Raw genomic sequence first — 26,231 nt, 5'->3', positions numbered from 1 at the left:
AGATGGACAAAAATGAACTGCTCTGAGTGGTCTTTAAGAGGTGAAATCGTTATGCAGAATTTTGAAGCTGTGAATGGCCTGGCCTGATTAATGAACAGTGTATGGGTGGTGGTGATCTGTGTGAGCCTGCAGTGTCTGTGCTATATGTGAGTGAGCTGGTCAGGGCCACGCTCACAGATGTCCAAATAGTCTGTTCCAGCTACCGCTTTATGGTCACGTGACCAGTGAGCACAACCTAGGAGGTGCTAGCCTTCCCTGGTTCCCAGATGCTTGGCATGCTCAATTTTCATCACTCTGATCCATTTTTATTGGTTCATATTTACATAAGGAGGAAGACTGATTGCTGCTGCTGCTGCTGCTAAGTCGCTTCAGTCATGTCCGACTCTGTGTGACCCCATAGATGGCAGCCCACCAGGCTCCTCTGTCCCTGGGATTCTCCAGGCAAGAACACTGGAGTGGGTTGCCATTTCCTTCCCCAATGCATGAAAGTGAAAAGTGAAAGTGAAGCCGCTCAGTCATACCCAACTCTTAGCGACCCCATGGACTGCAGCCTACCAGGCTCCTCCATCCATGGGATTTTCCAGGCAAGAGTACTGGAGTGGGTTGCCATCGCCTTCTCTAGGAAGATTGATTAGTGTCCATTATTAGCAATGCTTATGATTAATCTGTTAAGTATTTTACAGAGAGGAGAAACGGAGAGGTTGATGGGTACAGAAAACTGTGCCACCTAAATAGGTCAAGATAATTATTCCTAGAGACTCAGGATGTCTCTTTAGGACCCACTTTAGGAAACTGTCTCCAAGATTACTTCACATCTGTAGAGCTCACAGCCCCTGTATGCACTTGATCCTCCAACACAGACTGACTTAGAGGTTCCGCTCTAACCACCCAGGGGCTTTCATTTGGTTTGTTTTTTAATTTCAATTTTTGGCATCTATCATACTTTTCACTTTGAGTTTAGCATCTGCATCCTATCCCCTTGCTTCTTGGAGTGGCTGCTGACACACCCCAGGAGTTGTTTTTGTATCTTCCTCACTGTAACTACAAGGCCAGCATCTCAGCAGCACTGGAGAACCAGCTCTGTGGGACATGTGCCCCACACCACAGGCTCGTGGTCCCTCCCGGGGCATCAGGCACCAGCTCAGTTCTGTCTCCTTTCACACATGGTGGCACTGAGGCAATTAGAATAAACCTGGTGAACTCAAGTCCCAGAATCAAACCTCGGTGCAAAGCAGCTCTAACAACCAGGCCGATGTCTCTGCATGCATTCACCTTTAAATGCATTCCAAAAGCAAGCTTTTATGAGAATTTTAACAGAACTCTTATCACATGTAGAGAATTGAGAACATTTTCAGGAAAAATTAAAAAGGTAAGACAAAAGGGAGAAACTAATAGGACATTGCACAGGAAAAATTCTGAAGGAAATCTACCTTTAAGATATGAATGCACTGTCACATATGCCTGTGATGTTTTCAAGGCCTAGATTTAGAGGAAAATTAAAATTTCATGTTGAAGGGGCTGCCCTGGTGGCTCAGATAGTAAAGAATCTGCCTACAACGCAGTAGACCCAGGTTCAGTCCCTGGGTTAAGATCCCCTGGGGAACAGAGTGGCTACCCACTCCAGGACTCTTGTTTCATGTTAGAGAACTCAGTTATAATAACGCCACAGCTTTGGCTCTGGAAAGGGAGGCTGAGTTCATATCGGACCACAGTGTGCTTTCCCTCCGCTTCCTTTATTCAAGACCTATACACAAGAAATAGAACAATGTAAGATTTTTATGTACAAACTATAAAGACTAAAAATTTCTTCTGGACTAAACATATGTATGTATACAATTGTTTTAGGTCAGAGGGACGTGTATCAGTGAAAAGCAGAAGCACCAAAGAAGGCATATGTGAGGTGTAAGTGGCCCCAAGGAGGCACAGGGGAAGAGGTTGGAGATTCAGGATAGAAGACAGAAAAATAAGTAGGAAGAGGGCAAATATCAAGCAAGACTTTGAAAACCAGAAAAAAAAAATGTTCATTCCAACTTTTCAGGAAATCAAGGGGAATGGTGAAGATGGGACTTAGGAAAGTTAGTCTGGCCACAGCCTGATGGAGGCAAAGGACAGTGAGAGATTTTGTCGCACATGTAGTATGAAGCTTTGGGGGCAAGGGAGAGGGTAGGAGCAGAGGAAGAGGGGAGGAAGAAGAAACACAAAAGATTTTATTTAAAACTAGAATAGAATTAAAATTTAAAAAAAAAAAACCCAGGGCTAGTGGTAAGTGGAGGGAAAGTATGAGTTGAAGTATCTGCATGATCACGAGGCTGAACAGTTCCGTGGTCATCCATATTATACATGAGACATCAAATTTCTCCTCACCCTGAAACATAATGGAGTATAATGATCAACATATTCCCTCTTTCTCTCTTTCCCCCCTCAGCCTCTCTCTATTTCTTTGAAAAACCAGTACAGGTCAGAGAATAGGGATTTGAATATGTATGAGAAAGGCTCCCTTAAGTAGTTGGAATTTCACCTAGAGGTGAGTTGAATGTTCAATATATGTATTAGTCAGGCATCCCTGGTGGCTCAGGTGGTAAAGAATTTGACTGAAAATGTATTAGTCAGGGTTCTCCAGGGAAGAAATAGTAGGGTGGGTGGGTGCGTGTGTGTGTATGTGTGTGTGTGTGTGTGTGTGTGTGTGTGTCTGAAGAGAGACTGATTGACTTTAAGAACTTGACTCTCTGGCAGACCAGAGACCCAGGGAAGGAATCTGCTGACAGAATTTCCAACTCCTATGGGGAGGTCAAGTTCATTTCTTTTTTTAACTGAGGCCTTCAACTGATTGAATAAGGACCTTCCACACTATAGAGGTCATTTGTTTCACACAAAGTTAACGATTTAAATCTTAACCTCATCTAAAAAACACTTTCACAGAACCAGCTATCTGGTTGACCAAATATCTGGGTACCGTAGCCTAGCCAACTTGACACAAAAAATTAACGATACTCAGTTCAGTTCGGTTGCTCAGTCGTGTCTGTCTCTTTGCGACACCATGAATTGCAGCACACCAGGCTTCCCTGTCTATCACCAACTCCTGGAGTCCAGCCAAACCCATGTCCATTAAGTCAGTGATGCCATCCAACCATCTCATCCTCTGTCATCCTCTTCTCCTCCTGCCCTCAGTCTTTCCCAGCATCAGGGCCTTTTCCAATGAGTCAGTTCTTCACATCAGGTGGCCAAAGGATTGGAGTTTCAGCTTCAACATCAGTCCTTCCAATGAACACCCAGGACTGATCTCCTTTAAGATGGACTGGTTGGATCTCCTTGCAGTCCAAGGGACTCTCAAGAGTCTTCTCCAACACCACAGTTCAAAAGCATCAAGTCTTTGGTGCTCAGCTTTCTTTATAGTCCAACTCTCACATCCATACATGACCACTGGAAAAACCATAGCCTTGACTAGACAGACCTTTGTTGACAAAGTAATGTCTCTGCTTTTGAATATGCTGTCTAGGTTGGTCATGACTTTCCTTCCATGGATCAAGTGTCTTTTAATTTCATGGCTGCAATCACCATCTGCAGTGATTCTGGAGCCCATAAAAATAAAGTCAGCCACTGTTTCCACTGTTTCCCCATCTATTTCCCATAAAGTGATGGGACCGGATGCCATGATCTTTGTTTTCTGAATGTTGCGCTTTAAGCCAACTTTTTCACTCTGCTCTTTCACTTTCATCAAGAGGCTCTTTAGTTCCTCTTCACTTTCTGCCGTAAGGGTGGAGTCATCTGCATGTCTGAGGTTATTGATATTTCTCCCAGCAATCTTGATTCCAGCTTGTGCTTCCTCCAGCCCAGCGTTTCTCATGATGTGCTCTGCATAGAAGTTAAATAAGCAGGGTGATGATATACAGCCTTGATGTACTCCTTCTCCTATTTGCTGTTGCTGGTATGTCTTTAATGAGCTCAAAGTAGTAGGTTAAAAAAAAAAAAAAAACAGCGGGTACTTAATACCTTAGTTCAGCAGGAAAAGATGCAAAGTCAGGACTAGAACAAACAGAACCAGGTAGTAGTTTGACAATTCATCTGATGCAAACAGAAAGCAGGGTGGCCTGATGGAATGCCCTTAATCATCGTGTGCATGCATTTGTTATCAGTGATAATAGGAAGTCAGTATTTGTGCTGTTCGGAAGAGAAACCCATGGTAGAAAGAGGGGCAGGAAACTCACAGTAGAAAGAGCATTGCCCAGAAGAGAGCCATGGAGAGAGAGGCACCAGCATGACAGAGGCCAGACAGACTTCCAAGAGACATCTAAGCAGTTCTCAAGTCATGCATTCCCACCTGAGTCACTTCTCGAGGGACTGGGCACGTCCACAGCTACAGGACTGCTGTCTCGTCTGTTATCTTGACCCACATGAGGTCACATCAGAATTACGGTGGAAAGGAAAACGTTTCTGACCCTCTTTTGCCCATTTTTACAGAGTGTGAGCCTCTGGTTATACAAATGGTTTGAGGCCAGAGAGTAACCTGGAATAGGAAAGGTCACCTTTGAGACTGGGGAATGATTGTCCCCTGGGTCCTGCTGTGGAGAATTGCAGGTTTACAACAGGATCAGCACTGGCATTAAGGAAGCAACTCTTCCATTGAGGGACAGTGACATTTTAGCAATCTTCAGATAGAAATAGCGAGAGTGTCTACAAGGGAATTCTATCCATTTACATGGACAGAAATTTCCATGAATGTTCCCTTTAATTTTTTTAGTTGTAAGATGAAACTGCATTTCTAAAGGCATCGAGAGACTACAAGTTGCATGCTGTGGTCAGTTTCTAGAAGGAAGTCTGCACAGGCAACTGAGAAAATGGGTCATTGACGGGCCCTTCTGCTTGAAGAGATAGGTCACGTCATCCGTCTGACCTTAAAAATGTGAATGTCAGGAAATGGGACCTTCATCTTTAGATTCTATCGTCACAGAGAGAATTTAATCTCTTTTGACCACTGAGTAAGCCAAAAGATAAAAGGATTTTTCAGTTTCATCTACCTCTCTTATTTTTTCTTTTTTGCTTGTCAATGAATGAGATAGAAGAATAACAACTCTCCCATGCTACTTGGCAAGTTCTCTGTACTGTCAGATTAGGTAAAATCCTTGCCAGAGCAAGTGTATTAGCTTTATGCTATTTGAAATGTTAATACAAGTGCTAATTCACAGAATTTTAATAAAACGCTCAAAATAGCATCCAAAGGCTGCACTGACAAAACTTACCAAGCTATATTTATGGGTAGGACAATTGAAAGCATTGATGAGAGGTAAACGAATACTTGTATTTGCATCTGTTTGTTTGTTTGCTTTGAATGAGCAGGTCTGAAATTTAAGAAAATGTCTCTCTTAAGGTTTTCAATCCAGGCCTTCATTCTGTAGGATGACAAACTGCCAATTGATTTGAGTCTTTCCAGGAGAATTTGCCATCATTTTAGTCAAGCCCTCAGTTGTATATTTGACAGTCTTTTTTTTTTTTTTGTCTTTTTTAAATTTATTTTTAATTGGAGGATAATTGCTTTACAATGTTGTGTTGGTTTCTGCCATACATCAACATGAATCTACCATAGGTATACATACGTCCCCTCCCTCTGGAATCTCCCTCCCACCTCCCACCCCACCCCACCCCTCTAGATTGCATGACATTCTTATAAATTTCTTCAAATTTAAAAGCTAGAGTGACTTGAGGGTAGTAAGCAAATGAGGTGTACCACTGTCTGCTTTAAGTGTGTTTTGTATGATAATTTTAAGTAGAGATAGTTGGACATGAAACTGAGAAGAATATTCAAGAAACAGAACAGGAAATATTACAGCTGAGAGAACTGGGCCTTGGAGAGAAGAGGAAAGACGGAAGAAGGAAAATAAGATAGAATACAAACCGCAATAGCTTAAGGGCCTTTTAATTGTGGGAAATGGGCTTCCATGGTGGTTCATCAGTAAAGAATCTGCCTGCAATGCAAAGGGACTGTGGGTTCCATCCCTGGCTTGGGAAGATTCCCTGAAGAAAATGGCAACCCACTAGAGTATGCTTAGCTGAAAAATCCCCTGGCCAGAGGAGCCTGGCAGGCTACAGTCTATGGGGTCACAAGAGTCAGACATGACTTGGTGACTAAACCACCACCACTTGTGGGAAATACTCGTTTTAATCATGGGATCTAGAGGGCTGCCAGTGATAGAGACCCTGGAAATAGAACAGTGGCAGTGGTGAGAGGTACCATGCATGAGGGGGGTCTTATCAGCTGGGGAGAAAGAGGCTTCTGGAAAGGGAGCTGGGGATGGAACTGGAGCTGATTGGTCCCTGAAGAGACAGTTGATCAAGAACCAGGGAAAGGAGAAAAGCTGAACTGATTTGAGGGGGCAATTCAGCTCAGCTCAGTCGCTCAGTCGTGTCTGACTCTTTGTGAACCCATGGACTGCAGCATACCAGGCCTGCCTGTCCATCACGAACTCCCGGAATTTACCCAAACTCATGTCCGTTGAGTCGGTGATGCCATCCTTCTTTCAAACTTTCCCAGCATCAGGGTCTTTTCAAATGAGTCAGCTCTTCACATCAGGTGGCCAAAGTATTGGAGTTTCAGCTTCAGCATCAGTCCTTCCAGTGAACACCCAGGACTGATCTCCTCTAGGATGAGGCAGAGTCGCCCTTTGAGTGGACAAAGCCACACCACTATGGGGTTCAGTTCAGTTCAGTTCAGTCACTCAGTCGTGTTCGACTCTTTGTGACCCCATGAATCGCAGCACACCAGGCCTCCCCATCACCAATTCCCAGAGTTCACTCAGATTCACATCCATCGAGTCAGTGATGCCATCCAGCCATCTCATTCTCTGTTGTCCCCTTCTCCTCCTGCCCCCAATCCCTCCCAACATCAAAGTCTTGGGTACCTGCAATTAGCTAACTCGCTTACAAACTTTACACAGGATTTTCACAGGGCTCTAAGGAACTGGATATTTTGAATAACTGTCATGCACATAAGGATGAGAATACGTAGCAAGACTTTAATGTCTGACCAAAATTGAGCAAGAGGACCTCCCCATCTTCCTGCAATGAGGGCTGGGGCAAGACTCTTTTCCACTTCACCTCGGGTGAATCCCTCCTCTAAGGTTCCTCCCAATGAGGTTGCTGCTTCTGAGGCAAAGAGGATGCTAAGCATAAGCAAAGAAAAATAGGAAACTAGTCCTGCTGTACCAGGCCCCAACTGCCTTAATACTCCCTTCGGAAAGTGGAACCTGCCAGCTGGCATCACTGATCCCTATGCTGTGCTCAGTCACTTCAGTCGCGTCAGACTCTGCAGCTCTATGGACTGTATTCCTCAGGCTCCTCTGTCCATGGAATTCTCCAGGCAAGAACACTGGAGTGGGTCGCCATTTCCATCTCCAGGGGATCTTCCTGACTAAGTAATGGAACCCGAATCTCCTGTGTCTGCTGCATTGCAGGAAGATTCTTTATCCCTGAGCCACCAGGAAGGCCCCTTCGCTGATTCACGGGTGCCCTTAATTCCTGTCTGAAAAAGAAAAAAAAAAAAAAGGACTGTGAAAACTTTCCTGAGATTGCATACTACAGTAGAAGGCTCATTTCTGGGGACTTCTCTGGCCGTCTAATGGTGAGGACTCCACCCTCCCACTGTAGGAGCCTAGAACTCCATCTCTAGTTGGGGAACTAAGATCCCACATGTCTGCACAGAACAGCCCCCCCACCCCCAAAAAAAAACTTAAAAAAAAAGAGAAAGAAAATATCAGAAGGCTCGTTTCTGGAGCCATTTAATCTGTTGTTTCATCATATCTGAGAGATATGAAGCTCTCCTGTTTTCATGAGACTGATCTGAGGGGGTTTATTGGTTTGTGGGCTTGTTTCGTGTTTGTTTTTCAAGTTTGCAAACTCCACACACAAATTAATGAGTTTCTCAGTTCATTTTTCCCTGGGAAATTCTCATTTTCTCTCCTGTTAGGAAGCACAGGCTGGACTAGAGATCCAATCTGACATCTCTTACAGCTGACAGCAATAAATCTGCAGTGAAATCCTCCAGTGCTCTCAAGGCAGGTTCTATTACAGATGTCATTCTCTTCTGTTGTAAGGCCATTTTCCCAATTTCAAGTTTTCTTGGCAAACCCATGATAATCAATAAAGTATCTTTATCCTGATCCCCATCCAGATCTGTGTCTTCAGGGTGCCCACCACCTGGCAAATATAAAGTCAATTTACCAAGGACTCCATGGACCTGGTTTTTCTTCCTCAGACTTTATTATAGGAATTATTAGGACCTCAAATGCACACTGGAATATTTTTTCTCAATTCCTTAATGAATTCCTGCACAGACATTCAGCCCTTTCTCTTGCTTCTCTCAACCTAATCTCAGCACGCCTGAAGTGCAGGTGTGACAAGTGGCACCCCAGCAGGACCGGGCTTAGTGAGGCACAGAGTCAAAGGTGATCCAACAGACTCAGTCATCAAGATAATACTGAAATGTAAGATTTCCCAAAAAATCAAGATTAATGCAGGCAGATTAGGATTGACATATATACATTCAGTTCAGTTCGGTTCAGTCGCTCAGTCGTGTCTGACTCTGCAACCCCATGGACTGCAGCAGGCCAGGCCTCCCTGTCCATCACCAGCTCCCAGAGTTCACTCAAACTCATACACACCACCATGTGTAAAATAACTCGCTAGTGGGAAGCTGCTGTAGAGCACAGGGAACTCAACTCTGTGCTCTGTGATGACCTGGAAGGGTGGGACATATGGAGTGGAAGGGAGGCTCAAGAAAGAAAGGATATATGTATAAATATAGCTGACTCACTTTGTTGTATGAGAGAAAGTAACACAACATTGTAAAACAATTATGCTCCAATTAAAAAAATAATGCAAAAACTCATGAGGAATAAAATATCAAAATTTTAAATACAGATAAGCTGTTGTTGGTTCTACAATCCTGCATTACCATATGAAAGTGACAGGCATTTCCAATCTGTGCAGCTTTTGTGCCCCTTCAGACAGGTTTCTGGGGGTTGACATTGGTGCAAATGACTGAAAAACATAGTGTTTCATAGACAGTTATGGTTTGGCTTGGTTTGGGGGGTTTTTTGGCAGTGCTTTTGCTAATTTTTCCTAAGTGTATACAGGGGCACACATTTTTCCTTTTGCCTCAGGACCCAGTAGGCCCAGGGCAAATAGAATGAAGTTTTGCTAACTTTGTGTTCTATGAACAGTACTGCCCTCCAAGCTTTGTACAGCAACCCGGTGCCAGGTCACGGAGTGGCAGGGTTGCAACAGACCAGGTAACAATGTAAACGGTACAGACAGTATTTACAAGGATAGCAAAAAGGTTTGTTGTAATTCACTAAAGCATTCTTTGGGATGTGGAAATGTGTTCATTTTTCCAGGCATTCACTGAAATATGCTTTTCAGAAGGGTTCAGAATTAATTTTTAAATTTTTCTTCCCTAATGACCCACCCAGTCAGTGTAAGATTATCACCTTGGATCTGGTCCCAGCTGGAAAATGTTGGCCACCTTAACTTGGTCCCTGGACGGGCCAGGCAAATCTTCTGCCCTCTGCCTCCTCCCAGTCCCAACACTGTGTTCCGGGGCCCTGTGCTCTCTGTGCTCTGTGTTCCCCTCTGCCAGGGACAGCATTTTTTTTTTTTTTAGTAGAGTTGATTTACAATGTGGTGTCAGGATCAGCATTTTAAAGTACCTTTTTAGTGGAAAGGATTCCTTCCTTATTTGACCTGTAAGAGTCAGAATTTAACCAGGAAAAAAAAAAAAAAAAACAGAAACTCTTTCAGGAATTAGGTTGCCCTTTTTTCAGGTCAAAAGTCAAACATGAGCAATTTTATAATGATTTAGAGTATTATTTACAAGAAAGATAATTTAATGCAAGGAATCTATTAGTTAACAGAGGAACTGAGAAGCCAGACAGGAGAGAGGCTGCCCACAGATGCAGAAGAGCAGTGCTTCTACCCAACTCCCACCCGAGGCTAGAGAAACAAATGTTAGAGGGGCATTCCTGCAATTCATTGCTCATCTACACCCAACACAGAGCTCTGGCTATCCAGCCATTTCATTTCCAGTACTGTGGGAACACACAGGCCATTGCACTTCGAAACTGTCCCCTTATTATTTGCACTTAATTAAAAACAGGTGACTGTCTCCCTATATATCAAGTAATTTTTTAAGTTTTATTTTATGTTCAGTTCAGTTCAGTTCAGTCGCTCAGTCGTGTCCAACTCTTTGCGACCCCATGATTCGCAGCACACCAGGCCTCCTTGTCCATCACCAACTCCCGGAGTTCACTCAGACTCACGTTCATCGAGTCAGTGATGCCATCCCGCCATCTCATCCTCTGTCGTCCCCTTCTCCTCCTGCCCCTAATCCCTCCCAGCATCAGAGTTTTCTCCAATGAGTCAACTCTTCGCATGAGGTGGCCAAAGTACTGCAGTTTCAGCTTTAGCATCATTCCTTCCAAAGAAATCACAGGGCTGATCTCCTTTAGAATGGACTGGTTGGATCTCCTTGCAGTCCAAGGGACTCTCAAGAGTCTTCTCCAACACCACAGTTCCAAAGCATCAATTCTTCGGTGCTCAGCCTTCTTCACAGTCCAACTCTCACATCCATACATGACCACAGGAAAAACCATAGCCTTGACTAGACGGACCTTAGTCGGCAAAGTAATATCTCTGCTTTTGAAAATACTGTTTAAGTTGGTCATAACTTTTCTTCCAAGGAGTAAGCATCTTTTAATTTCATGGCTGCAGTCACCATCTGCAGTGATTTTGGAGCCCCCAAAAATAAAGTCTGACACTGTTTCCACTGTTTCCCCATCTATTTCCCATGAAGTGATGGGACCAGATGCCATGATCTTCGTTTTCTGAATGTTGAGCTTTAGGCCAACTTTTTCACTCTCCTCTTTCACTTTCATCAAGAGGCTTTTTAGTTCCTCTTCACTTTCTGCCATAGGGTGGTATCATCTGCATATCTGAGGTTATTGATATTTCTCCCGGCAATCTTGATTCCAGCTTGTGTTTCTTCCAGTTCAGTGTTTCTCATGATGTACTCTGCATATAAGTTAAATAAGCAAGGTGACAATATGCAGCCTTGACATACTCCTTTTCCTATTTGGAACCAGTCTGTTGTTCCATGTCCAGTTCTAACTGTTGCTTCCTGACCTGCATACAGATTTCTCAGGAGGCAGGTCAGGTGATCTGGTATTCCCATCTCTCTCAGAATTTTCCACAGTTTATTGTGATCCACACAGTCAAAGGCTTTGGCATAGTCAATAAAGCAGAAATAGATGTTTTTCTGGAACTCTCTTGCTTTTTCCATGATCCAGCGGATGTTGGCAATTTGATCTCTGATTCCTCTGCCTTTTCTAAAACCAGCTTGAACATCTGTAAGTTCACGGTTCACATATTGCTAAAGCCTTGCTTGGAGAATTTTGAGCATTACTTTCCTAGCGTGTGAGATGAGTGCACTTGTGGGGTAGTTTGAGCATTCTTTGGCATTGCCTTTCTTTGGGATTGGAATGAAAACTGACCTTTTCCAGTCCTGTGGGCACTGCTGAGTTTTCCAAATTTGCTGGCATATTGGGTGCAGCACTTTCACAGCATCATCTTTCAGGATTTGATATAGCTCAACTGGAATTCCATCACCTCCACTAGCTTTGTTCATAGCGATGCTTTCCAAGGCCCACTTGACTTCACATTCCAGGATATCTGGCTCTAGATTAGTGATCACACCATCATGATTATCTGGGTCGTGAAGATGTTTTTTGTACAGTTCTTCTGTGTATTCTTGCCACCTCTTCTTAATATCTTCTGCTTCTGTTAGGTCCATACCATTTCTGTCCTTTATCGAGCCCATCTTTGCATGAAATGTTCCCTTGATATCTCTAATTTTCTTAAAGAGATCTCTAGTCTTTCTCATTCTGTTCTTTTCCTCTATTTCTTTGCATTGATCACTGAAGAAGGCTTTTTTATCTCTTCTTGCTATTCTCTGAAACTCTGCATTCAGATGCTTATATCTTTCCTTTTCTCCTTTGCTTTTCTCCTCTCTTCTTTTCACAGCTATTTGTAAGGCCTCCCCAGACAGCCATTTTGCTTTTTTGCATTTCTTTTCCATGGGGATGGTCTTGATCCCTGTCTCCTGTACAATGTCACGAACCTCATTCCATAGTTCATCAGGCACTCTATCTATCAGATCTAGGCCCGTAAATCTATTTCTCACTTCCACTGTATAATCATAAGGGATTTGATTTAGGTCATACCTGAATGGTCTAGTGGTTTTCCCTGCTTTCTTCAATTTGAGTCTGAATTTGGTAATAAGGAGTTCATGATCTGAGCCACAGTCAGCTCCTGGTCTTGTTTTTGCTGACTGTATAGAGCTTCTCCATCTTTGGCTGCAAAGAATATATTCAATCTGATTTCGCTGTTGACCATCTGGTGATGTCCATGTGTAGAGTCTTCTCTTGTGTTGTTGGAAGAGGGTGTTTGCTATGACCAGGGCATTTTCTTGGCAAAACTCTGTTAGGCTTTGCCCTACTTCATTCCGCATTCCAAGGCCAAATTTGCCAGGTGTTTCTTGACTTCCTACTTTTATATTCCAGTCCCCTATGATGAAAAGGACATCTTTTGGGGGTGTTAATTCTAAAAGGTCTTGTAGGTCTTCATAAAACCATTCAACTTCAGCTTCTTCAGTGTTACTGGTTGGGGCATAGACTTGGATTACTGTGATATTGAATGGTTTGCCTTGGAGACGAACAGAGATCATTCTGTCGTTTTTGAGATTGCATCCAAGTACTGCATTTCAGACTCTTTCATTGACTATGATGGCTACTCCATTTCTTCTGAGGGATTCCTGCCTGCAGTAGTAGATATAATGGCCATCTGAGTTAAATTCACCCATTCCAGTCCATTTTAGTTCGCTGATTCCTAGAATGTCAATGTTCACCCTTGCCATCTCTTGTTTGACCACTTCCAATTTGCCTTGATTCATGGACCTGACATTCCAGGTTCCTATGCAATATTGCTCTTTACAGCATTGGACCTTGCTTCTATCACCAGTCACATCCACAGCTGGGTATTATTTTTGCTTTGGCTTCATCCCTTCATTCTTTCTGGAGTTATTTCTCCACTGATCTCCAGTAGCATATTGGGTACCTACTGTCCTGGGGAGTTCCTCTTTCTGTATCCTATCATTTTGCCTTTTCATACTGTCCATGGGGTTCTCAAGGCAAGAATACTGAAGTGGTTTGCCATTCCCTTCTCCAGTGGACCACATTCTGTCCAACCTCTCCACCATGCTGTCTTGGGTTGCCACGCAGGCATGGCTTGGTTTCATGAGTTAGACAAGGCTGTGGTCCTAGTGTGATTAGATTGACTAGTTTTCTATAACTATGGTTTCAGTGTGTCTGCCCTCTGATGCCCTCTTGCAACACCTACCATCTTACCTGGGTTTCTCTTACCTTGGGCATGGGGTATCTCTTCATGGCTGCTCCAGCAAAGTGCAGCCGCTGCTCCTCACCTTGGACGAAGGGTATCTCCTTACCGCCGCCCTTCCTAACCTTCAATGTGGGATAGCTCCTCTAGGCCCTCCTGTGCCCGCACAGCCACCGCTGCTCGGGTTGCTCCTCCCGGCCGCCACCCCTGGCCTCGGGCGTGAGGTGGCTTCTCCCGGCCGCCACTGACCTCGGACGCAGGGTAGGTCTTCCCAGCCCTGCCCCTGACCTCGGACTTGGGTAGCTCCTCTCGGCCGCACTTAGTGCGCACTATGTTATAGTTAATTTACAATGCTGTGTTAGTTTCAGATGTATAGTAAAGTGGTTTGGTTATAGACTATATATATATGTATATGTATATATATACATATACATATACATATATATATATATATACACATTATTTTTCAGATTCTTTTCCCATACAGGTTTTTGCAGAATTATGTACAGTTTCCTGTGCTGTACAGTAGGTTCTGGTTAATGATTGTTGAGGTCCTTTAATGAACCAGAATCTTGTGGTCCAGAGTTGATGATAAGAAAGTAAAGGAGAGAGAAAAAGGCTGATATTCCTTGGTTTACGCAGAAAACCAATAAAGTCCCTGACATGGGGGTTGCTCTGTTCACAAAGGCCTCAGGCGCCCTCTAGATGGGGTGAAGGCACAGAGTGCCTTCTCCAGAGGGTCTTAGAAGCCCAGGCAGGAAAGTGAACCCAGAGGGCCTCTGCACTCCAGAGAATTAGCCTGAAAAAGAAAGAGAGAGAAAGAGAGAAAGGGGGAGAGAGAGAGAAGATACAGGGACCAAAGCTCTGATGGAGCAAAGGTATTTTATTCAACATTGTATGGGTATTTATACTGTCTTACAAGGTAACTATTTTCAGCAGAGATAAAATCAAAACTTACAAGTTATCAAGGAAACATGAGGTCATCCATATGAAAGAGAGAGGGTTGTAAATAATCACTTTACCGTATGCTTCATAAAAAGGAAGAGGGTCATAAATAGTTGCTTATCACCGTATGGAAATGCATGCCTACTTCAGCCCCCAGGAGTAGCTTGCTGCTCCACTTAATTCCTGAATATTCAGGAATTAATAAGGGACAGAGGATTCATGACAGATCCAAAACAGCACACAGGAAGCCTCCCATTAAATGCTTCCTGACAAATGATCTAATTTACATATTGTAGTATGTATATGTCAGTCTCAAACTCCTAATTTATCCCTCCCCTCTCTGGGCTTCCCTCATAGCTCAGTTGATAAAGAATCCACCTGCCGTGCGGGAGACCCTGGTTCGATTCCTGGGTCGGGATCCCCTGGAGAAGGGATGGGCTACCCTCTCCAGTACTCTTGGGCTTCCCTTGTGGCTCAGCTGGTAAAGAATCTGCCTGCAATGTGGGAGACCTGGGTTCAATCCCTGAGTTGGGGGGGATCCCCTGGAGAAGGGAAAGGCTACCCACTCCAGTATTCTGACCTGGAGAATTCCATGAACTGTATAGTCCTTGGGGTCCAAAGGGCCGGACACAACTGAGCGACTTTCACTTCTCCCACCTTTCCCCTATGGTAACTGTAAGTTTGTTTTCAAAGTCTGTGAGTCTGTTTCTGTTTGTGTTATGTAATTTTAAAATTGCAACAGGACTGCTTATTTTCCCAGGTAAATAGCTCCTTGAGTACCCAGACCTATGAGGTTCTATAAAGTAGTACACAGCATAATCACCTGGTACAGTCCTCATTGTTACTGACATCTTCCTGATGTAGTTATCCGCCTTAGTCATACGTGAATTGAAGCAATTTCCCTCCATCTTTGGACACCAGCTCTTACCATTACCTTGTTTGCCTCTCTAGACACACTCTAGATGAACAGATGGATGAAGGGCTGGAGGAGTGGGTGATGGAAGATGGATGGATGTTAATGACAATGATGATGTCCCCAGATTTTAAATAAGGCGATGGTCCCAGCCTTTCTTTTGGGGGCTGCAGGTTGATACACACAAGTGCCACAGTTGATTCAAGGTCATAGATGTAAAATGTGAACCTCATCAATATGACACTTTATCTTCTACCTGTAGTTAAAATGTTAAATTAAAAGTAGAAAGAGATGGTTTTCTCAGAAAGATATTAATGATGCAAGCATTCCTCCCAGCAGATGTGGAGCATTTGAATGTATTTTCTTAATTCAGGTAATAAATAATAAACTGTTGCCTGAATTATTCAGATTCTCTTCTTAATGTTCACATTCTCTGTACATTCAGCCTTTGCAGAATGCTATAAATCTGCCCTGGAACCCACCACTACAATGTCCTATGGAGCTGAATTTTTATTACTTAATGCTAATATATGATTAGGCTATTATTTCTTCAAATACAGTTTATTATTTTTAATAAATCTTGCAAATTATTCAAAATCCATTGTAAAATAAAAGCAGATGAAATATATTTTAGGTATGATTGTCAATACCAAGAGCACAAAATTAGCCAGGCATCCAAAAGACTAAAGGCAATTTAAGTGATCTTTATAGATCACTTGAGGCTGAAAGTGGTGCCTCGAAATTTGAGTTTGAAATTAAGACTATTAAGATATCCCCCCAGAAGTTCTTGCTTCTAAATTATCTTTGAAAAACAGAAATTTAGAGCCAGTCTCTTGCATTCCTCCCTCCTTTGCATGTAAGGATTCCCTCTAGTTGATAAAATGTGGTGTACTCTAGTAATATCTTCAAAATATGTATTTACAAAACCAACTTACAAAATGCATTGAGGCAAGATGTTATGGTTTTAAGCAGCTGATATGCAAATGACTTCTGTGACTGTAACTTGACAAAAACCACTAAAAACTATCATACCAGCCTTCCTCAGGAGGATTTATATTCCAATAAGCAGTAAGCAAAGAAAGATCCTAAACCAGCCTGTACTGACAACATCCTGGGAATTCAAACATGCTTTTAACATATATTTGCTTTTTAGCAAGTTCTATAGATATACAGCAGGAAACGTTAATTTTTTTCCCAAAATGACATTCACGGATATAAAAAGCATTTTATATGTCAAATGGAAGAATGTTTCTGAAAGAACTTCAATGTGATCTTATTATAGCTTTCTTACTTTTAGAGTAAAAAGCTGCTGTCTAAAGTTAAATTTTCTTGTCTTTAATAAATTAATTCTAAAGAAGAGTTCCCTTACAGATTTTGGTATTTAACATAAACGTTCATGTAACCCTTCTGGACCCAAGTCTTTACCAGCAAACTATAATGAAGGGGCAATGGTGGGTGAAGTAGGGATTCCGAGGATTGAGAACAATGTTGCTTTACATCCTCCTCAGGGGCTGATCGGCTGGGCTGCCTGCATCGCTGTGATCTTGAAGAGGCAGCAGTGAGCAGTAGTGTGAATCTAGATATTAGTTCCCTGCCCAGGAATTGAACCTGGGTAGCCTGGATGAATCCCTGGTGGCTCAGACGGTAAAGAATCCACCTGCAATGTGGGAGACCTGGGTTCAATCCCTGGGTTGGGAAGATCCCATGGAGGAGGGCATGGCAATCCACTCCCGTATTTTGGCCTGGAGAATCCCCACGGATGGAGAGGCCTGGAGGGATACAGTCCATGCAGTTGCAAAGAGCTGAACACGACTGAGTGACTAAGTGTTATGCTCCGTGTCCGTGTCCCCTACCCGACCGAATGAACAAGTCCACCAAAGTAATGCAAAAGGCATAAAGGGAGTTTATTTCTGGCGCGCCAGGGTCCCAGCCTCTCTGACACAGCAGAATGCGGCTGGACCCCGAACAAAGAGGTATGGCGGTTTATATACAGTTTGTCCCTTAGTCCAGCAACAGGCATAGTTGGCACTACCTGATTGGTTACATGCGAAGCTGAGCTCATACATTCCCCTGATGCTGCTTCCCTATAGATTTTTCTTATTTGGTATGGAATGTTTAGCGCAGGAGCTACTGACCTCCTTATTTGGTTATGGAATGTTTAGCGCAGGAGCTACTGTCCCAGGTCCCTGATGTAGTTACACACCTCACTAAGTCTTCCGATAACCTAACATTCCCCCCTGTTCTTTGATCATACAGAGGAATCTTCCTCTGTTCCCGGTGGTATAGTTTGATATTGTTGCCGTAGCACAAACAACTGCACTGTGTTAATACGTTCTTTTACAAAGGCTACAAGTCTGTTGATGATGCAGGGACCGAACGTGAGCATTATTAGAAGGATTATCAAGGGTCCTAGTAAGGTTGAGATTAAAGTAGTCAGCCAAGGGGATTGTTGAAACCAAGACTCAAACCATCCTTGTTGGGCCTCCCGCTCTCGTTTACGCTGGGCTAGCCCCTCTCTCACTTTGGCCATAGATTCTCTAACTATACCCGTATGGTCTGCGTAAAAACAACATTCCTCTCCCAGGGCGGCACAAAGTCCCCCCTGTTGTAGAAATAGCAAATCTAGCCCTCTTCTATTTTGCAAAACTACTTCAGACAAGGAAGTTAAAGAAGACTCTAAATGACTTATAGACTGTTCTAGTCGGGTGATATCTTCATCTATCGCTGCCCTTAAAGAGTTAAATCCTTGACTTTGCATAGACAAAGCTGTAATTCCAGTTCCAGCTCCGGCTATCCCTAAGCCAAACATAGTGGCTATAGTAATTGCAGTAAGGGGTTCTCTTTTAATTCTATATGCTCTTTCTTGCTGAATGAGGGTTGACCTATGGGCCCAATAGTCGTACACAGTTTCTTCCGACCTGTATATTATTTTAGGTACTACTGCTACCATGACACAAAATTCTTCTTTGGGATCAAAAATTGACTCATGTACACAAGGGGTCAACCCGGTTCTGGAACATACCCACCATCCTCCCATCTGGGGAATCATCCAGCTAGCCAGAGGCCCGTTTACAGATCTTGTGACATTGACACATAGGGGGGTTTTATCTGACGGCACTGTGCCTATACATAGCCCCTTTCCCCATACCTGCCTCATCGTGAGTCCTACCTTGCGGTCTCCCCATTGACACTGGGAGGGATCTGAGGCGTTGACCAAGCTGTAAGAAGCATTGAGGCCTATGGCTTCATAGTATGGGGGAGCTACGTTGTAACATAACCAACAGGATCTAGTTGCCTCAGGATGAGTCTGGTTTAAGGTGATGTATGCAGCCTTGACTAATTTCCACAACGGGTCTGTCTCAGCAAGAGCTTCATCCTTGTTAGGTTTAGTTAAAGTCAACGAAGTTGGGTGGGTTGTGGTTGATAGGGTCACAGCACCTAATTTCTCTACCTTATTAGGTCCGATACTGTGTACTAATATCGGTTCTATTGTCTGACTAATAACCAGAATTCCCCCAGGCTTTGCTTCAAACCACTCAGCGTAGAGTTGGAGGCCCCATGATAGCCCGGAGACCCAAGACCTCTCCAGTTTAGCCGCTTCCTGGTTGAACATTACTTTCACCTGAGCAATTGGGCTCCAGTGCTGTTCCCATTGCCGCCCGACATAATCTCCGAACAGGTTTTGGTAATCTTGGTTCCAGGGCCCGCGATAGGGCTGGACAAACGAGAAATTGACTAAGTCCCGGTTCCCGACCTCCCATTTCCATCTCCCATCATTGGAGGTCACACAGCTCCAGGACCAACAGAAATAATGTTGCAGCCCCCCACAAGTCTCCCAATTATGTCTCTTCAGGTGTCCGGGACATGCCCAGAATCCAAAGTTTCTGGTCTGGGCCGCTGTCCAAGTAGTCTTTATAAGGTCTTTGAGGTTGAAATACAGATCCGGCCACCACGTATTAGGGGGGTGAATTCCGGTGGTCAAATTGAGTACCTCTCGAGTCAGTCCGTTCCAGAGCGTCCAGGTGATCTTAACAGGTTGGTGGGGGTTCACACTGGCAGTCACAGGACAAAGCAACACAGTCATCCAGATGACGGTCCAGATGAGTCTCGTCGGTCCTGCGGCCGGCGCTGGATCTTCAATTTTAAAGGGTTGGACGGGTGTAGAGACGCTTCCCATTGTCTTTTCGCGTCTTCTTGTTCGGCTGAAGTAGCTGGGCGTACGTGATTGCAATGCACCCAGGGCCCGATACCGTCGACCTTCAAGGCAGTTGGGGTGGTAAGAAGAACAACATAAGGACCTTTCCATCTGGGTTCTAGTGCCCTGGCGTGGTGCCTTTTGACCCACACCCAGTCCCCGGGGCCAATGTTATGTGAGGGGCTAATTCCCTCACCTTGACCCTCATGTACCTCTCGGAGTAGTTTCCAGACGCGAGAATGTACTTTGCCCAAAGCCATCAAAGCCTCCTGGAATTGTCCCAAGGTGGGAAGTGGAAACTTTTTCCCTTCAAATTTTGGACATACGGGAGGGTGGCGCCCATACAGAATTTCAAATGGGGTCAAATTGAGCTGATAAGGAGTATTACGCACGCGAAAAAGGGCGAAGGGAAGGAGAGTCACCCAGTCCCCGCCAGTCTCCATAACCAATTTAGTTAAAGTTTCTTTTAGGGTCCGATTCATTCTTTCAACTTGCCCCGAGCTCTGTGGGCTGTATTCACAATGTAATTTCCACTTAGTTCCTAGAGCCCGGGCAAGGTTCTGTATTATTTGGCTCACAAAAGCAGGGCCATTATCAGAGCCAACGGTCACCAGCAGGCCAAACCTGGGTACTATCTCTTCTAAAATCTTTTTAGCCACTACCATTGCAGTTTCTCCCTTAGTAGGAAAAGCCTCTACCCACCCTGAGAAGGTATCTACCAACACTAGCAAGTAGCGGTAACCATACTTGCCTGGCCTTACCTCAGTAAAATCTATCTCCCAGTGCTGTCCTGGGCCTTCCCCTCGATACCTCAGTCCTGCGTGTTGCCTCTTTCCTGGCTTCATCTGTTGGCATGCCTTACAAGCTTGTACTATGTTTTTTACGGTTGTTTGGTGCCGGGGAAATCGTAGGCGCGCGGTTTGAAAAAGCAGCAGAGTCTTTTTCTCTCCCAGATGAGTAGATGAGTGCAGATGTTCACACAGTTGTCGTCCCAACTGAGCAGGAAGTATCAAGTAGCCATCGGAGTCCCGGTACCATTTATCCTTTCCTTGTTGGAGGTTGGGATATTCCTGGATCCAGGCCAGGTCTGTGGACGAATACTCAGGGGTTGGGGGCAAAGTTCCCATACCTGGGGGCGGAAGTCCGATTGCCAGCACTGGAGCGGTGTACTCTTTGTCAGCCGCCTTCCGAGCCGCCAAATCAGCGGCACGATTTCCTCGGGCTGTGAGGCTGTCCCCCTTTTGATGTCCAGGTACATGTACTATTGATACAGCTCGAGGCAACTGCACAGCTTCCAGAAGTCGACGGATTTCTGGTAAGTTTTTGATCTCTTTTCCTTCAGCTGTTAAAAACCCGCGTTCCCGATAAATCGGGCCCTGAATGTGCACCGTGCCAAAAGCATAGCGACTGTCAGTGAAAATAGTTATTCTTTTACCTTTAGCTCTCTCTAATGCCTGAATCAGGGCAATTAACTCTGCTCTTTGGGCTGAGGTGTCTGGGGAAAGAGTCTCTGCCCATATCGTCTGTCCAGAGTCATCTACTATTGCGGCTCCCGCCCGTCTCTGTCCATCTCTAACATAACTGCTTCCATCTGTGAACCATATTAGGTCACTGTTATCCAGTGGCGTGTCTGTTAAGTCCTTTCGTACTGCTGTTACTCCAGCTAGTATCTCGTCACAATCGTGGAGGGGGCTATCTATTTCCGGATTGGGCAAAAGAGTAGCTGGGTTTAGAGTGCAGGGTGTTTGAAAATGAATCCGGGAGGTGTCGAGCAGCAAGGCCTGGTAGTGTGTTAAGCGGGCATTGGAAATCCATTTGCCCGGAGGTTGTTTCAGGACTCTCTCTATAGCATGAGGAGTGTAAACCAAGAGTTTCTGGCCATAAGTCAGCTTATCAGCATCATGAACTAGAAGCGCGGTGGCTGCAATAATTCGGAGGCAAGGTGGCCACCCGGCTGCCACTGGGTCTAATTTCTTTGAAAGGTAGGCTATGGGACGCTTCCAAGGTCCCCATTTCTGTGTTAGTACCCCTTTTCCTATCCCTCGCTTTTCATCCACAAATAATTGGAACGGCTTAGATGGGTCAGGAAGGGCCAGGGCAGGAGCTTCCAGCAAGGCACGCCTGAGCTCCTGAAAAGCCGTTTTCATTGATTCAGTCCATTTCCAGTTTTTGTTTTCTTTGGTCCCTTCATATAAGGGCCTGGCTTTTTCTGCAAACCCCAAGATCCACAATCGGCAATATCCTACAGTTCCCAGAAACTCTCTCACTTGCCTAGGAGTGGTAGGTTCAGGGATCTGAAGGATGGTGTCTTTCATAGCCTGTGTTAGCCACCTCTGGCCCTGTTTTATCTTGTAACCAAGGTATGTAACCTCTTGCTTGACGATCTGGGCCTTTTTGGCGCTAGCCCTGTAACCTAAAGTCCCAAGGGTTTGGAGAAGGTCACCTGTTGCCTCCTGGCACTCTTTTTCTGTAGTCGCCGCCAGCATAAGGTCATCAACATATTGTAATAAAACAATGGTAGGGTGTTCAACCCGGTACTCACGGAGGTCTTCATCTAAGGCCTCGTTAAACAACGTGGGTGAGTTCTTAAACCCCTGTGGTAGGCGAGTCCACGTCAGCTGCACAGGAGTCTGTCCACCGTCTTCTAGCCATTCGAAGGCGAAGATTTCTTGGCACGCCAGGGCGAGAGGCAGACTGAAAAAGGCATCTTTTAAATCTAAAACAGTATACCATACGTAGCTTGGTGGCAAACTGCTTAGCAATGTATAAGGGTTAGGAACCGTAGGATGGATGTCACTCACCCGCTTGTTGACCTCTCGCAGGTCTTGAACTGGTCTAAAATCAGTTCCCCCAGGCTTCTTTATGGGAAGCAGGGGGGTGTTCCATGGGGACCGGCATCTCTTTAAGACCCCAGCGTCTGTGAGGCGTTGTATGTGAGGAGTGATTCCTCGCCGGGCTTCTTGACTCATGGGATATTGCCGTACCCTCACTGGTGTGGCACCCGCTTTTAACTCCACAACAATAGGGGGTCTCTGTCTGGCCAATCCCATTCCTGCTGTTTCAGCCCAGGCCTGAGGGTATCTTTGAACCCATGGCTGTACTTCAGGACTTACTGTCGCTGGGGCCTCTGGCAAGTACAGTCTGTATTCATCCTTCAATGCCAGAGACAGAACCTGTAGAGGGTGCCCGGTTCCATCTAAAACTGACACTTGTCCATGGCCAAAATGAATTTGGGCATTCACTTTAGACAGTAAATCTCTTCCCAGCAAGGGCACTGGGCATTCGGGTATCACCAGAAAGGAATGAGTTACTTGGTGGGTCCCCAAATTCACATGCCGTTTTGTAGTCCATCCATATCGCTTAGTCCCGGTTGCTCCCTGTACCCAGCTACTTTTCTTAGACATAGGCCCATCTCTTTGGTTTAAGACTGAGTATTGAGCTCCCGTGTCTACCATAAAGCCAACCGGTTTCCCCTCCACATTTATAGTTATCCAGGACTCGGGGAGGGGCGTCGAGCCTTGACCCCCCTAGTCACTATCCTCTCCTGCGTAGAGGATATGACTGTCAGGAGGGGGGGTCTCGTTCTTGGAATTTTTTGGCCCCTCTTTTAGGTTTTTCTTGGGGCATTTATCTTTCCAATGTCCAAACTCTTTACAAAATGCACATTGGTTCTTTTCAAGCTTGCGCCTTGCAGGTTTCTCCTCAGTTTTTGAATCTGGCTTTTTCCCTTTTTGGGATCTATTTTTGTTTTCAATCCCAGCGAAAAATATCTGAGCCAGCTCCTTTTGATTTTTACGGTTTTCTTCAGCCCTAAATTCTCTGTCTTCCCTTCTAATGCGGTCCTCTCTTTCTTCCGGGGTCTCTCTATGATTGAAAACCCTCTCTGCTGCCCTCACTAAATCTTGTAGGGACTGTTCACCGAGCCTCTCTATCTTTTGTAACTTTCTCCTAATATCGGGGGCTGCCTGATTTACAAATGCTAGCATGACTGCTGCCCTAGACTCATCTGCCTGGGGGTCCATGGGGGTATACTGTCTAAAAGCTTCCATTATCCTTTCAAGGAAGGCTGCCGGGCTCTCATTTGGCTCTTGCCTCACCGAATTTACCTTGGCCAAATTAGTTGGTTTTCTGGCGGCCGCTCTAAGGCCAGCCATGAGGATCTGACGGTACACTCGGAGACGCTCCCTACCTTCAGCGCGTTCGAAGTCCCAGTTGGGTCGCACCAAGGGGAACCCCTCCTCAATGAGGTGAGGCTGTACTGTGGGCCTCCCATCCACCCCCGGCACATTTTTCCGGGCTTCTGACAGGATCCGTTCACGCTCTTCTGTAGTGAAAAGTACTTGTAGCAGTTGTTGGCAATCATCCCAAGTGGGGTTGTGAGTAAAGAGGATAGATTCTAAAAGATCAATAAGACCTTGAGGTTTCTCAGAGAAAGAGGGGGTTTGGGTTTTCCAATTGTACAAATCACTAGTAGCAAAAGGCCAGTACTGATATGTGCGTTCCCCACCCTCTCTGGCTGGCCCCGCCCGGACCGGAAACGCATGAACAGTGGAGGAGGGCAATTCCGGGCCTTCCTCCTCCGCTGCGCTAGCCATCTCCCTTGCCCTTCCCCGAGTTCCCTGGGCGGGGCCTCCTCCCCTAGGGGGAGCTGAGGGCTCGGCCCTCCTCTGGGCTTCTCCCGACGAGACTTGAGGAACCTGTGGAAGCAAAGGTGGATTTGGATCCGCGTACGGGGGTGGGGACAGTTCGGTTTCCAAGTCAATCAAATTAGGGTACAGAGAGGAAGATTCCTGGAACACCGGCTTGGGTCGTTTTTCGTCCTGGTTTTCTTTCGTTTTCTCAGACGCTTTCATGACTAGCACCTGTGGGTTTAGTAAGGTTGGAGCCGGGGAAGAGGGACGGGGAGGTTTAGGAGAAGCAAGAACGAAGGGTTTAAGCCATTCCGGTGGGTTCTTCACTAGATCCTGCCAGACCAGAATGTAGGGAGTCTGGTCTGGGTGCCCAGCAGGACCAGGAGTAAGCACCCTCTCTTTAACTGCCTGGATGATCTGGGGATTGAAGGTTCCCTCTTGTGGCCATCCGACATCAAAGGTGGGCCATTCGGCGGAACAGAACGTCACCAGTTTGCTCTTCTTTACTAGTAACGAAAGATTCCGAGCTCTAGACTTAAAATCAGAAAAATGGTCAGTCATCAGGGACAGCGGAGTAGAAGTAGATTGCCCCATGGGTACAGAGAACACAGACAATGACAACAAGACACTCACACAGACAGTGCCGGCACACAGAGTCACAAAAATGACACAACAAACAGATTCCAATTCAGTCTCTTTTAGCACTAGAGACCCCTTTTCTATTTGCAAATGTCTTACCGTCAGGACGTCCTCAGTGCCAGCCGCCTTCCCGGTACGCTACCGGGGACTCGGCCTTACGCTGGGCTTGCCTTGTCTCTCACACCTAGATGCCTCCCCAGTACGATACTGGGCCCCGGACTTAATCTAGGCCTGGACTATTAGCACCGGTGCTTCGGAGTTCAGAGCTCTTTGCCTCTCAGCGGGGCTTCTCCCTCTTACCAGGGGAATTATTCCTCCGGTGGGGCGGAGATCCCGGACGAGCCCCCAAATGTTATGCTCCGTGTCCGTGTCCCCTACCCGACCGAATGAACAAGTCCACCAAAGTAATGCAAAAGGCATAAAGGGAGTTTATTTCTGGCGCACCAGGGTCCCAGCCTCTCTGACACAGCAGAATGCTGCGCAAGCAGAATGCTTCCCACCTCCCACCCCCCACCCCTACCCCACCCCCCGTACCCCTCCCCCCACCCCAAGTATTTCCTGTTTCAGTGACCAGCTCAGAATGTAAAGAATCTGTCTGCAGTACAGAAGAGCTGGGTTCGATCCCTGGGTTGGGAAGACACCCCAGAGAAGCAAATGGCAACTCACTCCAGTATTCTTGCCTGGGAAATCCCATGGGCAGAGGAAACTGGCGGGCCCCAGTCCTTGGGGGTCACAAGAGTTGGACACGACTTAGTATCTAAACCAGTGACTACAACCACCAACAATGAAAGTGCTCAAGCTGGAAACCTAGCAGTGCCCCCAGGCCCTCCGCTGTCCGCGCCCTCACCTGCAGCACCACAGTGCCTCCACGCCGTGCGGCCCTCAGTCCCCATCTGCTGAGCGTCCTGCTCCCTTCCGTGTCTGTGCCTTTGTACACACTGTTTTCTCTTCCTGATAAACCATCAACAGAAAAAACTACACAACCCAAAAGTTGAGATTTATGTTTTATTCAGCAGACCACATTTTGTTTTTAAAATTCAGCATTCCCCAAGTGTGTGATTGGGTCCGAAACAATCTTGCTTGAAACACATGAGGCATGCGTGGCGAGGCCTCTTCAGTTGGGAACTGGAGTAGCTAATCCGCTAATTCCCTATGGAATCTGAGTCCCATTTCTCCAGCTTCATTCAACCTGCTTTTTCACCCTCACAAGTGTTCGGATTCAGAGGTCTTCCCCTTCTTCTCCTGGGCTCATTAATTTCAGTGGAGCCTCGTCAAGGCCTGAGGTTGAATGGGGTGAGCTGCTCTCCCGAGAAAAATTGTACACTAATATTGATAAATACAATTACCCTTTTATTGGGAAACTTTATGAGGAATATAAACAACAATGTTGCTAAACTGTCAGACTCAAAATCATTAAGAAATATAGCTACGGTAATTTTCCTTAACTTGAAATTTCTGAAGTCTGTATTTT

General features: G+C 45.4%; 2 protein-coding genes across 2 annotated transcripts in view; one reads left to right on the top strand and one right to left on the bottom strand.

Moving 5' to 3' along the window:
* The window catches only part of IMPG1 (interphotoreceptor matrix proteoglycan 1), a 185,578-nt gene that overhangs the window by 96,206 nt on the left and 63,141 nt on the right, over window positions 1-26,231 (top strand). The gene's annotated exons all lie outside the window — the stretch shown is intronic.
* Window positions 17,176-20,556, bottom strand: LOC138444711 (MLV-related proviral Env polyprotein-like). Its single transcript, XM_069598036.1, has 2 exons — window positions 20,252-20,556; window positions 17,176-19,552 (listed from the first exon to the last, which is right to left on the bottom strand). Exon 2 carries the CDS (start codon window positions 19,470-19,472, stop codon window positions 17,544-17,546), a length of 1,929 nt encoding a protein of 642 aa, XP_069454137.1. The 5' UTR covers window positions 19,473-19,552; window positions 20,252-20,556; the 3' UTR covers window positions 17,176-17,543.

This window comes from Ovis canadensis, chromosome 8 (assembly GCF_042477335.2).
Source record: "Ovis canadensis isolate MfBH-ARS-UI-01 breed Bighorn chromosome 8, ARS-UI_OviCan_v2, whole genome shotgun sequence".
NCBI classification, from domain to species: Eukaryota; Metazoa; Chordata; class Mammalia; order Artiodactyla; family Bovidae; genus Ovis; species Ovis canadensis.
The sequence above is the reverse complement of the archived record's forward strand: the minus strand, read 5'-3'. Positions and strand labels throughout refer to the sequence as shown.